Consider the following 13,038-nt stretch of genomic DNA (forward strand, 5'->3'; position numbering starts at 1 on the left):
CCAAGGTGCCAGGGAGACTCCTCTATGAGGAAAGGTTACAACATTTGGCCCTTTTTGTTTTAAGAAAAAAAGGAAGAGTAAAAGGGGAACATGATAGATTATTAAGTGTGGAGAAATTGGATAGCATGGGGTTTTCCCTCTTATAAAACTAGAACCTGAGGTCATCCAATGGAGCTTGAATGGTGGAAGAACCAGGACAGACAAAAGAAAGTATAGTTAAACAATGGAGTTTGCATCCATATGTAGTGATGGCCACTAATAATAATAATAATAATAATAATTTAATTTAATTTAATTTATATCCCTCCCATCTGACTGGGTTTCCCCAGCCACTCTGGGTGGCTTACAACACATATAAAAACACAACAAAACATAAAACATTAAAAAACAAAATATCCTATATGAGCAACAAACAAACCAATAAATCAAAACAAACTAAAAACAACAACAATAAACAGTTTACAGTGGTGCCCAAATTAAAGTCACTGCCAACACCAACTAAACATTTAACAAACACCAACCCAACAAAAACTAAACAGAGGAAGCAAAATTTGAACCGTTTAAAACGTATTATCCAGTTGCCCCAACCCAAGAGGTGTTCCAGCAACAAATTTGTGGTGTAAGGCTATGAGTGGCTATTAGATATGATGTCTATGTCCTCTGAATGCCAGTTGCTGGCCAGCACAATTGTGAAGAGTGCAGTTGTGCTTATGCCTTTGCATGTAGGCTTCCCAAGGGCGTCTGACTGGGCACACTGAGAACAGGCTGCTGGGCTGGACAGACAAGACTGTGCAGAGTTCTGCTTATATTAAAAAACGAAGTACAAAGAAAGATTTACTAGCAAGGACATTAGTTTTGACTTAGGTACAGCCCACTTAAGCATTCTGTGGGTCACAGCAACATCCTAAAGAAAGATTTCGTTTCTTCTTCATTAGGAAGCAAAATATCATTCTGACTCCAACATAAATATTTCCCCATCTGAAAATAGTTAGGCTCTACAGCAGTGATATTTTTTTTTAAATCAAGGCAATATAATCTTTATAAAGGTAACTTTTGCAAAATGGGTCATTGCCCTTGCCCATTTACATTATTAAAAAACAATTTCTACAGAACAAGATAGCCGTCTGCAAATATAGGTCCTTTTGAAATGCAACCAAGTTTTTGAGCCACAAAACGTAGTGTTTGAAAACATGTTTCACTTACGAAACATAGATTATTTTGATAGTCAACCTGACGGTGAAGCTATATAGCAACACCACTTGAAAGCAGTTTCTGCTTATCATTTTGAAAACTCTGAAATGCAAAGCAGCTGAGAAAAAGCCAAAATAAACACTGATACAGATTAAATAAAATGGCAGCTGCTGAGGGAATCCAATATAAACTAGCAATGACAGTCTTCCCTAGCCATCCACTGAACATGATCCATGCACAGATATAGCCTGAAAAAGGCTGCATGTACCACCAGGAGTTAAAATGTCTAGTGATTTCAGCTGTGCACACTTTCACCAAAAGAAAATGTGTAAATTTCGACTGGGAGATGGAGAGACTTGATCTGGACCTCACTAACTGCTGTTGTTCAAGCATCAGTCATTGTATGTTGTGCATAGAGATTCTAAAGCTCAGTGTATTGTCCTTATAAACCATGATGATACAGGAAGCATTTGCTAGATCTGGCTTTGTCAGACATTTAATGTTTTCAAATGCACAGGTGGAACGGTTGCCAGAAAATGGCTTCAGATGTGTCATCTGAATGCTCAGTGCTGAATCTGAGGCGATGTTCCCACGCTATATATCTGTAGCCTTTTGCTGGCTTCCACTCACAGACATTTTCAAATGACCAACAGAAAAATGTGAAAGGCCTTCACTTCATCAGGGCAATGAGACTGAATTATCAAGCTTTGGATACATCCCCTTCGGGTTCTCTGTACTGCTCCTGAGAGAGATCAGACTCCTTTCTGAATAACGTCTTAAATGTTTATAAATGCTAGCATAAAAAATAGACATATTTCAACTGTTATATAGCAATTGGCTTGAAAAGTCTTTTTCTTTCAGAATCTTAAGAGAAGCAGTGGGGGGCTGAGAACTTTTGAAAAATAAGACCACTTCTTGCAGGGATATAAATTGTAAGCTTTCTAATTCCAACTTGGATCTGCAAGGAAGAATACTTTCTGTGCCAAAACACCAGAGCACTTGTGTTATATCCCAACTGAAGAAGTGTATGGCTTTTAATAGGTCAAGCAATTCCATCAATGTGAATTTGCATACAAAAACCATATTTTGAAGAGGGAAAAAACACTTTCTTTGGCTTTAGATTGGGAGCAGAGAACCTGCGGTCCCTCCAGAAGGCACTGGACTGTCATTCCCTTCAGTCACAGTTAATATCTATTCAAACCTCTTTGTTGTTTTTGCTAATCTAGTACAACAGTTCAGGAGCAAACAAGGCTATTTCTCTTCCAGAACAACACATTTTGTTGACAAGAAGTTCCTGGCATACTGTGTGCAAAAGACACATAGTAGATCATTAACAGGAGAACAGAACAGGATACTTCTTGGAAAACGCTTCCTTTCCAGCACAGACTTCACCACCACAATGGCTTCAGCATGTATTCGTTTGTTTCCCATTTTGCTTTTCTACAGGATCCACCTTAAAGGAGTTACGGGGACAGCAGGGAAAATAAGCAGCATAAGCCAACCAGGAAATGGTTTTAGCACAAAGGATGCAGACAATGACAAATGCATCTGCAAATGCTCACAAATGCTAACAGGAGGTAAGAGTAGCATTTTCTGCTCACTTCCTATTTTCAGACTCTTCCTATTTCTACTGGCGCTGAATCGAGCCATAAAAGTAGATTTTTGCCATGGAATCTGGGCAAAACCATGAAAACCCCCGAAATATAGCAATTTGACGGCTTCCACTTTTTTCCATTTTGATGCTCACTTTTGAATAAATAGCATGCAACTGATTAACCAAAAAGTGGACACAGTTGTCAGGGCTGTGCTCAAAAGAACAACAGTGAGTTCTGGGATTGCATCCCAGCAGCAAAATACCTGCGATACTGCGGTACAACCACTAGGACTGCAAGGGTGCAATCTGCAATGTAGCTTGTCCAAGTCAGATATGCAGACAGACAGAGGAAGTGAAGAGAATATGGGAATGGCAAACAGTCAAATCATGAACTTTCTTCCCTCCTTTTGAACCGGTGTAATGTCACAATAATAGTATGACAGTGTTAACTGACGAAACCTGAGTACAAAGTACGGTGACCTATAGCTAAATAGGACCTCGGGATGCAACATAGAATTAGATAATGGCTGCATTTGGACTAAATGCTAAACCATGGTTTATCATTACAAGACTATACCTAGTCTCACCGGGCTCACATGTTCCTCTTCCTATCTTGTCTTTCTGCAAGGAGGAGATTAAAAAAAAAGGTACTGCTTCCATTTTAGGTGTCATTTGAACACTAAATTGTGGTTATTCTTAACTACAGTTAGCAAAAACCAGACAGCCTAATAAACTATGGATTGGCTTGTTTCCACAAACCATAGTTAATATTGCCCACAGTTTGTGCAGTCTTGCCTGATGTGGACCGGCTGCAGTTAATACTAATAGTAAAAAACCTCTTCCTTGTGGCTGCGGGGAAGGGAGCAGAGTGCATGAGCTTGGGGGAGGCTAGGCTAGTTCTCCTAACTCTAAACTATAGTTTGGTGTTTTGTTCCAGCGTGCTTGGTGCAGCTGCAGTTAACTCTATGCAGGGACTTACTGGGCTTTAAGCATTTTTGAACTCCTGGATTCCTCCCAATACCTCCAGGATCAGAGGCAAATGCTTCTGAATGCCATTTGCTGGGGCATAGCAATAGGAAAGCTCATATCCTGCTTGTGGGATTCCCATAGGCAAGTGGTTGGCCACTGTGGGAAACAGGATATTGAGCTGGATAGGCCTTTGGTCTGATCCAGCAGAGCTGTTCTTATGTTCCTACCACAGGAACTTCACTTTGTAAACACAGCAGCAACAGCTATTACGCATAGTAATAACAATTAGAAATAACTGTGCAGGCCCAGCAAAAGTAACTAGCGCCACTAGAACAGCTCATTTTTTAAACTCACCATTTGTAGATATATCTAGGAACTATAAAACATAGAGAATGGCAACAAAGGGAATTCTGTTGCCCAGAAGCGGATTTTTTTTGCAGGCATGGCAGCCTCCTCTGAAGGGATGAATACTTTCCACATAAGAAAGGATAGCTGCTGTGGTTTTCTTGCAAAAGCAAGCTTTGGGATTTTGGGGTGCCTGAAATAATTCCCTGTGGTTTGGGATCAATATGTATAACAACAGTGTTTACAAGAAAGGTACCCCTAGAGAAGAAACCTGCTAATAGGTCCGGGGATTTTTGTGTTTGTGAGTCTTTTAAAGTTGATTGATTGAGCAGAGAATTAAAAGGGGGTGATCATATTTGATCCAGTGTGTTGAAGAACTTGATCCAGCACAAGGCTCTCAGGATGAGTGCCAAGATGGCTACATCATGCTGAACTTGTGCACTAAGATATATGTCTTTGATATAAAGCATTTCCTGTTCAGCTTACTTAGAATGAGAGTAGCTAGAGCAGCTGGTGTCAGGTGGTTTATGTAGACTATCATTAAGATGCAAATCTAATATGTTGTATATGTGTATACAACATATACACATATACATGTATTCTACTATGTTGTATACGTGTGATTATTTGAAGATTTATAAAAAAAATCTGAGAATTTGTATAAACAACTTGAAAGCAATGCATTTATTATTTTTTTCCAGACTCCCTTTCATTTTCATTTTTATTTTAAACAGGATGGTGGTTTGATGCATGTGGTCCTTCCAATCTGAATGGTCTGTACTATCCATTGCGACAGAACACAAACAAATTTAAAGGAATTAAATGGTACTACTGGAAAGGCGCAGGCTACTCTCTCAAGGCCACAACTATGATGATCCGACCAGCAGATTTCTAAAAACATTTGCTCTTTGTATGAAGTGCCTATTGAAATAACTTCAAAATACTATATTTGACAAATATTTTAAGACCACAGATGCAGCTTAACTGGTTTTTTCCCTGCCTGGATAACGTGCACATATATCCTTCGGGAATCAGCTTGTTTTCAACAGCCACTGAATTTCATCGCAATTAAATGTCAAGCAAGAAGAGGTATCTGATGCAATAATGATTTGGCAAAAGAGAACAATAAAAGGACTCCCAACCAGCTTAAGGTGTTTGTGCATAACTGGAACTGTGAAATACATCTAGATCATAAACAGAAATTACCTAAGCTTCTGAAGTGATTCTTTATGCCCTTTTACTGAACTTTAACGACTACCTTAAAACAAGGGACACTCATTTGGTCATCTTTATTGTATTCCTATCTCGCGCCATGGTTGTAATTATGTACATAAGCGCATTGTTTTGTAATTACTTCCTGTAGTCTGATTCCTGCCATTAGTAATCACATATTTGGGGATATTTGGTAGCACATACTAGTATATTTAATAAGGATTTGTAAAAAATATTTCTATGCTTTACATCTAGTACCAAGTATATAATAATAGACAACTATTTCCCCCTTTTAATATATCAGATATTTCCATCAGTATTTTAAAAGTCAGAATAGCCCTGCAACACATATTGTGTGGTTAAATATATTTTGTAGGAAAATTGCACTTTTCTTCTTTCCTAGTTCCTTTATGTTTAAATAACACCCAGTAGTTGGACATTTCTTGGTATTTTGGATGCATTTAAACAACAGCAAACTGTTTCTGCTTTCTCTGAGAATTAAGTACGGATTAAAGAAGGAGTATTGGGAACAGCCCCCCAGGTGAAAGCTGACATTCTGACATAAGATGATTGACAGGAGGGTTGCCCCCACCCACGTGTCAAAAGCCTTTTCACAACATTTCCACTCAGGAATCACACCACAAGGGATGGTGTCAGCCCCATGTCTGGTGAATGGGGAGGTTTCATTAGAAATGTTACATGACTTGAAAGTTTGAATATTCCCGAACTAACAGGCCTTCGTCAAGAGAAGGTAAAGGGGGGGGGGGGAATTGTCACCATTTGACTGGATATATTGTGAACACACTTCTGTTGTTGATCCATATTCCAAGATAAAAATTGATTTATTTTTGAAAAAGTAAAAAAGTAAATAATGTATTACTTACTGGGGCTGCAGGGAAATCAACAGAGAGCTCATAGGGTTCTTCAGACATCCAGTGGCCATATTCAAGTGACCACAACACCTACAAAGTGATCAAACTATAATTACTATAATTAGTTGTATTCAGAAACTGAAGAGTAGTCCCTATGAATACGTAAATAAAATAAATCAGAAGTTGAGCAGGCGGCACTATATTGGGGCTCCACTCCCCATGTCAGATTCTGGAAAGCTATGAATTAGACATATAGACGTACCATGGCAAAGAAAACATGGTGCTATAAATTTTAGTCTACTTAAACCGTTTCTCAGAAGTGATATTCTACTGTGCAGTAAGACAAGATGAAAACTTAAAAGTCAAGGAAAAACACTAAGGAAAAGTTCAATGAAGGTTAAGGGTTTCCAAGTCTGTCGATATGGGTCGGACCCACAGTGTTATTTCAGGTGTTTGGGATTTGGGGCATTTTTTTCTTTCCTTTCCTCCCTCTTTAAACAGACATCCATGCTGCATCACAGACTCCTTTTGAGGTGCCCTCAGTCTGAGAAGCAACTTTGCTGCATTACAAGGCAAACAGCTGTTCAAGAAGCACAACCTCAGTGCTCTTTTGAAAATGGAAAGCAACTGCCCATGTCTTCGGATCCCGTCCATTGAGCCCAAGCTCTGCTTATTTCTTTTCTAGCACACCGTTCATTCATGATCTCACAGTGGGCTACAGCATAAGGGGTTAAAACAATACCTTCACTATCAAACAGATAAAACACCACACCTAAAGCAGTCATAGGCAACTCCAAACTTTCTTAAAACCAAGCTACAACTGTGGAATTGCACTCCATCAAACTAAGGCAAAGGCTTGAGGTAAACAAGATTGGCACCAATTGTACTTCGGTGAGTGAGGTGCCTCCGCAATGAGGACCGCTACAAGAGAATACCAAAGTTGATGTTAAAAAACAAGTCTTGTGGCACTTAGAAAGTAACAAAGGAAGCACAGTATAGCTTTTCATGCACTACAGTCATCAGATGCTGTCTTATTATGGCATAGGATGATCATGAAAGCTAAAGGTGCCACACAACCCTTTGTTGCTTTTGCTGCTGACTAAGCCTGTAGTGCTAAACCCACTTACTTGGGAGTAAGCCCAATTGAAATCAGTAGGATTTACTTCACAGTAGACATGATTGGGCTGTAACATGGTTGATGTAGGATTGAGCTGGAAAACCAAGCTTGCTTGGCTGTTTTGGACAGATCTGATGAAAAATTCAAATATATCTTATATCGGCTTCCTGAAGTAGGGTGATACAAATGCATTGCAACTATGCCACTAGCCCCATGAGACAGAGAAGTAGAGAGAAACAGTTACCTTTATCTGTGCAGCATGAACTGCAGTAAAAATCTACTTTCTTGCTACAGCCTCAAGCATCTACCAAATTTGTGTTCCTTAGAGTGTGTGAGTGACTCCCCTGGATAGCATGTTTGTGGTTCAGCAGCCTATAACTGGAAAAAAACCTGGTGGAAGTCAGAAAACCTCCTTTGTGTATGGCTTTTTAGCCCTAAAAAGCCATCCACTTGTAGCCGGTGCTCTTTGGATACAAGACTATACAAGTTTATTGTTTCTTTTATTTGGCAATATGGTTAGAAAAAGGTTTCGGATGCAAAGCACAGTTGTTGATTTATTTTGGCAATCTGGATCAATTCAAAACTGTCTCAAGTTATGAAAATTTAATAAAACTTAAGTTTTTTAAAAATATGTATTCTCAGCTCCCACACTACATAGGACACACGTGCAAGGATATGAACAAATAGTTTAGGCTTCCTTGCACCAACTGGCCGTCCTTCCTCAGCTGTAACTTGTCTGTAATTACAGTAGCTAACTCCATTGGCAATTTCTGTCTCTCGGTGCTATGCAAAATTAGATAATGTGTGAAACAATAAAACAGACAGCAAAAATCAAAGCCATTCATTGTTAGATCAGTGGTCAGCAGCTGGGATGTTCATAACAATGATTTAACATGCCCATACCCGGAAGGGCCATTACAAAGAGAGCTGAACAAAAGATCAAAACAAGTTCAGTTGAAAACGGTTCAATGACTTTTTCCACAGGAACAATATGACATCCTCTGTTATGTGTGTCACTTCCGCCACAAGCTTCTATTTAAGAAAAAGACTGGGATGTGTTCTGTCACAAATTTTCACCAATAAAATATTTAATGAAATTATTGTCTCGTAAGTAAGGGAAGAACATTGCTAACAGCATCCAGTGACTTGCCAAATCTTTGCCAACTCATGGTAATCCTTCTGAAATCAACAAAGGGGTAGCGGCTCAGAAGCATTAATGGTTGAATGAAGGCCTCTCAATTGTCTTGGAGCTCTTGGAGCAATAATGGACAGTTTCAAACAAAGCAATAAACCATGGTTTAGTGCTAGGCAAAATGCCTGAGTGAATCTTCTGCTTTCTGCACACCCATCTTGTTTTCCTGAGTGGATAGGGTGACTTTTAAAAGTTAAAGGTAAAGGACCCCTGACAGTTAAGTCCAGTTGCGAACGACTCTGGGGTTGCGGTGCTCATCTCGCTTTATTGGCTGAGGGAGCCTGTGTACAGCTTTCGGGTCATGAAGCCAGCATGACAAAGCTGCTTCTGGCAAAACCAGAGCAGTGCACGGAAACGCCGTTTACCTTCCCGCTGGAGCGGTACCTGTTTATCTACTTGCACTTTGACGTGCTTTTGAATTCCTAGGTTGGCAGGAGCAGGGACTGAGCAACGGGAGCTCACTCAGTCACGGGGATTCGAACCGCCGACTTTCTGATCGGCAAGCCCTAGGCTCAGTGGTTTAGACCACAGCGCCATCCGCATCCCTCTTTAGGGTGACATTGCTAACATTCAAAGTGACTTTCTCTGCATATAAACCAAATACCTTGGGTTAGTCTCAAACTCTTGTCCATTTCAAAATATGCTAACTTTAAACCATGGGTTATGAAGCAGGCTTGTTTAATTAAACCAGCATTTGCGATAAACTACAATCCCCAGTTCACACACAACAAGCAGAAATAAGGAGAAAGTGAAATTAAATACTGGCTCCATCACCAAATTCTTGGAGCCTTTCCCAGGCTCAACTCCGCCCCCCCATTCTTTTTTCCCCTGTTCCTGGAACTCAAGGGCTCTTCCAATTTGTCCTGCCCAAATACCAGATTATTTTATTTGAGAAGTTTGCAATGCACAGTACACAAGACACACAAGTTATCCAGGTCAATTTGAACACTGCTAATGGAAAGACTGAGAAAAGAAGATACATGTGAAATACAACATTTCAAGAGAATCCGGTATAGCTAATGTAACACCAAATAGGGGAAAACAGAAAGCAAACATTAGACAATGCAGTTTCAAATCTTCAAAAAATAAGTTGTGTATAAATTTTAGTTTAAAAGTACTTATTAATGTACAATTGCAGGCAATGCTATACCTATATTGGTTGTATTTACAGACCTGATTCAGAAACATCTAGCCAGATATCATTTATTTCAACATAGTTTCAGAAAATATGATCCATCTGGCACAGAAATCCCCTTGCATTAAATGACTTCCTGTTTCTGCAGCTGTATTTGATTCCTTCCCAATCTTGGGACAGTGGGGCTTCAGTTGCCTTTTGCTTTTAATCTATTTTTCTTAAAATAACTATGCAGAGTTTGAATACTAGTTTACCATTCTTTTGAATGTCTGTGTTTCATCCCATTAGATTTTAAAATAATGTAGAAAAATTATGTAAACCCCTCGCTCTTATTTCTGGAGTTTATTTTTAGGCTGATTTAATGCTGAAAGCAACTCCTATACAGTGAATTGAAAATCTAGATTGATGTGGGGAATCCTTTGGCCTAGCAGGCCAGATCCTTATCTGTCCCAACCCTGTGGGCCACCTTTGATGAGTGAGCAGGATGACCCACTTGTCAATTACCTCATGCCATTATGATACCAGAGGATTGACGCCCATCCATCTGACAAAATCCCTTGTGCAACACTTTCCAAGTGCCCAACAGCCAGTAGTACTGCAGTTCCCAAGAGCCTTTGCCAGCCCCATGTCTTCCTCATAGCTGTCAACTTTCCCCCCTTTTTAAGGGAAATTCCCTTATTCCGAATAGGATTCCTCGCAAGAAAAGGGAAAAGTTGACAGCTATGGTCTTCCTGTGCCAAGCATAGGGCTAGCAAAGCTGATTTCTGCTGGGATCAGCTGCACAATCGAATTCCCCAAGGGGAACTTGGCCATGCAAGTTGACCCCTCAGGCTTTAACTTCAACTTCATTCCTGCTTTCTGGAAAGACCAGCTGCATGGTCGAGTTCCCCATAGAGAAGTTAACTGCATAGCTGATGCAGCCTGTTCCGCACCTGACATCACATGTGCTGGGTCAAATTTTGCCTGCAAGTTGGAGGTTCCCCACCCCAATCTAGATGAATAAAGCACATACTCATGGCTTAATATGTATGTTCAGTTCAATGTTCATCAAACCATCTGCAGATGTTCAGCAAAAGTTGCAGTACTGTACTGGATACCATCCAGGAAATGGCAAGCAGCAATCTGTTTGTACAATGGAGCTTTATCACCTCCCCCTCTCCCTTGTAAAGTCAGTCCTGAGAGTTGGGGGAATGATATGATATGATGCATGATATGGGATATGCAACAGAGAGCTGCAGCTGTGTGTGTATGTGGAAATTAGAAGCTTATCCCTTTTACTCACACAAGGGGCTCCTCCCCAATGTAATGATCTAGCAACAGCCATCAATTACCATATGGGTGGAATTAGTTATTGCTTTAGTTCTGTTTCCTGATTACTTACTAACAACAGAAAGCAAACATCCATCCTAAATTTAATTTCCCTTTGGTTTGGGGTGCAGGTTGGCCTGAATCCTTCGGTCTCTGCTGCATTCCCAATTAACCCTGGCCCCCAACTCCATGCCTGCAGTTTGGATTTGCTTGGGGGGGGGGAGAAATTCTCAATGGGAACATTGTACATTGACAGAATGCAAAAGAAATGTGGAAATAACAGTGCTTAAGTTCAGAATTTTGTATTGATTGCCTTATGTATGACTGTTGCAAAACCTGAAGCTATCCTGATCATCAGCACACCTGAAACATTTCACGTAACGGAGGATTATGCGTTCATTTAGAACTAGCTAAAAATCATAGAATCATAGTTGGAAGAGACCACAAGGGCCATCCAGTCCAACCCCCTGCCAAGCAGGAAACACCATCAAAGCATTCCTGACAGATGGCTATCAAGCCTCTGCTTAAAGACCTCCAAAGAAAATATCAGATGACCCATCAAATAGTTAAGGAAAGAGAAGAAACAATGCATGGATGGTCAGCCATATTACTTACCCATTCGTAACACAGAATCCAACAGCCGCGAGCAATTCCCATCAATATGTTTAAAGTACGACGGGAGCTCCCTGCAATCACATGGCTTGTATTGTCACGCACTTCATCTGAAAACAGAAAGCCTCCCAACTTCTTCACCACCTGAACAACCACATTCTGCTTCCTTCAAAGAGAGATGGAGAGGAGACAATAATGCAAGTTAATGTGGCTAACAAAGAATATTTTCGAAATTGTAATTTTTTTATTGCAAAATGCATATCATTACATAACCATAAGCAATGAAAAACATCAGCATAAATATGCTGGTCTTGACTTAGGATGCAACAAGCCTTAGGACAAGAAAGATTTGGGAGCTGCTGCATAAACATACAGAAGGTTGCACCGTCAGTCAAGCATTTCAGAAACCACCACTAGACAGAAAGGAAAGTGCAATTTTGTCAGATGCTCTTTTCTAAGTACGTGGAGAAGTCTTGCTGTGCATCCGCATATTATGGCAGCTGCCCTCAACATCTGGCTTATTTGTAGCATCCCTTAGAAAATAGCATTTGTTCTATAGTACCTGTTGCACGAAAGTAACTAAAAATAGATTTGTTATGGTGTGTTTTAAAAACAATAAGAAAACTACAGCAAACTTCAGAGCCCAAGGACCAAAAGTTAAGACTCTGTATCTACTTAACTTTCAACTTTCTAATCACAACATATTATATTTTCTAACGGTAGCTTTGCTAGTTATAGCTTGGTGTGCTCAATTCTATATGTGGTATCCAGCTAAACAATTCCACTAGCAGAAGCATTTCTGGTTGCATAATGCAACTCCACCCCTTCCCCAGATGCCTTGTGAATCCATTCCGGAGGATCCAGGGAAGAAGAAGTTCTCTGGTGCTTCTGCTAGCAGAACTGTTTAGTTGAATGCTGCCCTATTATTCCTACCGTAGTCAATCAAACGTTGCCATTTAAGTAGCCTTGTAATACTAGTTCTATCATGCTGCCATTATGACCCAATGAAGAGTAAATATGCGAAGAAGGACAGCAAGGACAAGTGCACTAGCTCTGCCCCCTTCTATCACCGTCCCAGTCACCTTCAACCTATAGAGGATGGCTGTGTGAGGAGGGGAGCTTCCTGTATTTGCAAAGGTTTGCAAACGTTCTTCCCCCATTTGAGAACCCTCATTTTTTCAGCATTCCAAAAGAGGTGTGGAGCTTCCACAGAAAGCAGAAGCTCCCCTCTTCACAAAATCATCCTCCATAAGTTGAGTGTGACAGGACAATGATGGAAGGTAAGAGGAACTAACGTTCCACTGACCCGCCTCACATGTTTACACTTCACTGGCTCGTAACACCTGCCTGGGCCTACAAACCAAGATATACGCAGGCAGGAATGCCACCAAAATATCTAGTACTTACTCAGAAGGCATGCTTGTCATGACCAATGTTCTTGAAGGCTACAGGGTTAAGGAAGGAAAGAAGGAAGAGCATGTCAAACAAGTA

At 40.3% G+C, this 13,038-nt stretch overlaps 2 protein-coding genes across 3 annotated transcripts in view; one reads left to right on the top strand and one right to left on the bottom strand.

Moving 5' to 3' along the window:
- The window catches only part of ANGPT2 (angiopoietin 2), a 42,659-nt gene extending 36,911 nt beyond the window's left edge, over positions 1-5,748 (top strand). Inside the window, exons 8-9 of the mRNA XM_033142994.1 lie at positions 2,638-2,768; positions 4,834-5,748. Of these exons, the coding sequence (XP_032998885.1) occupies positions 2,638-2,768; positions 4,834-4,994 (292 nt within the window). The 3' untranslated portion in view covers positions 4,995-5,748. The remainder of the gene's footprint in view (positions 1-2,637; positions 2,769-4,833) is intronic.
- MCPH1 (microcephalin 1) overlaps positions 1-13,038 on the bottom strand; it is a 102,442-nt gene that overhangs the window by 66,863 nt on the left and 22,541 nt on the right. For both annotated transcript variants that reach the window (XM_033142992.1, XM_033142993.1), the window contains 3 exons: positions 12,955-12,992; positions 11,551-11,713; positions 6,196-6,273 (listed from right to left, as the gene is read on the bottom strand). In XM_033142992.1, the coding sequence (XP_032998883.1) occupies positions 6,196-6,273; positions 11,551-11,713; positions 12,955-12,992 (279 nt within the window). The remainder of the gene's footprint in view (positions 1-6,195; positions 6,274-11,550; positions 11,714-12,954; positions 12,993-13,038) is intronic.

Source organism: Lacerta agilis, chromosome 3, assembly GCF_009819535.1.
Source record: "Lacerta agilis isolate rLacAgi1 chromosome 3, rLacAgi1.pri, whole genome shotgun sequence".
NCBI classification, from domain to species: Eukaryota; Metazoa; Chordata; class Lepidosauria; order Squamata; family Lacertidae; genus Lacerta; species Lacerta agilis.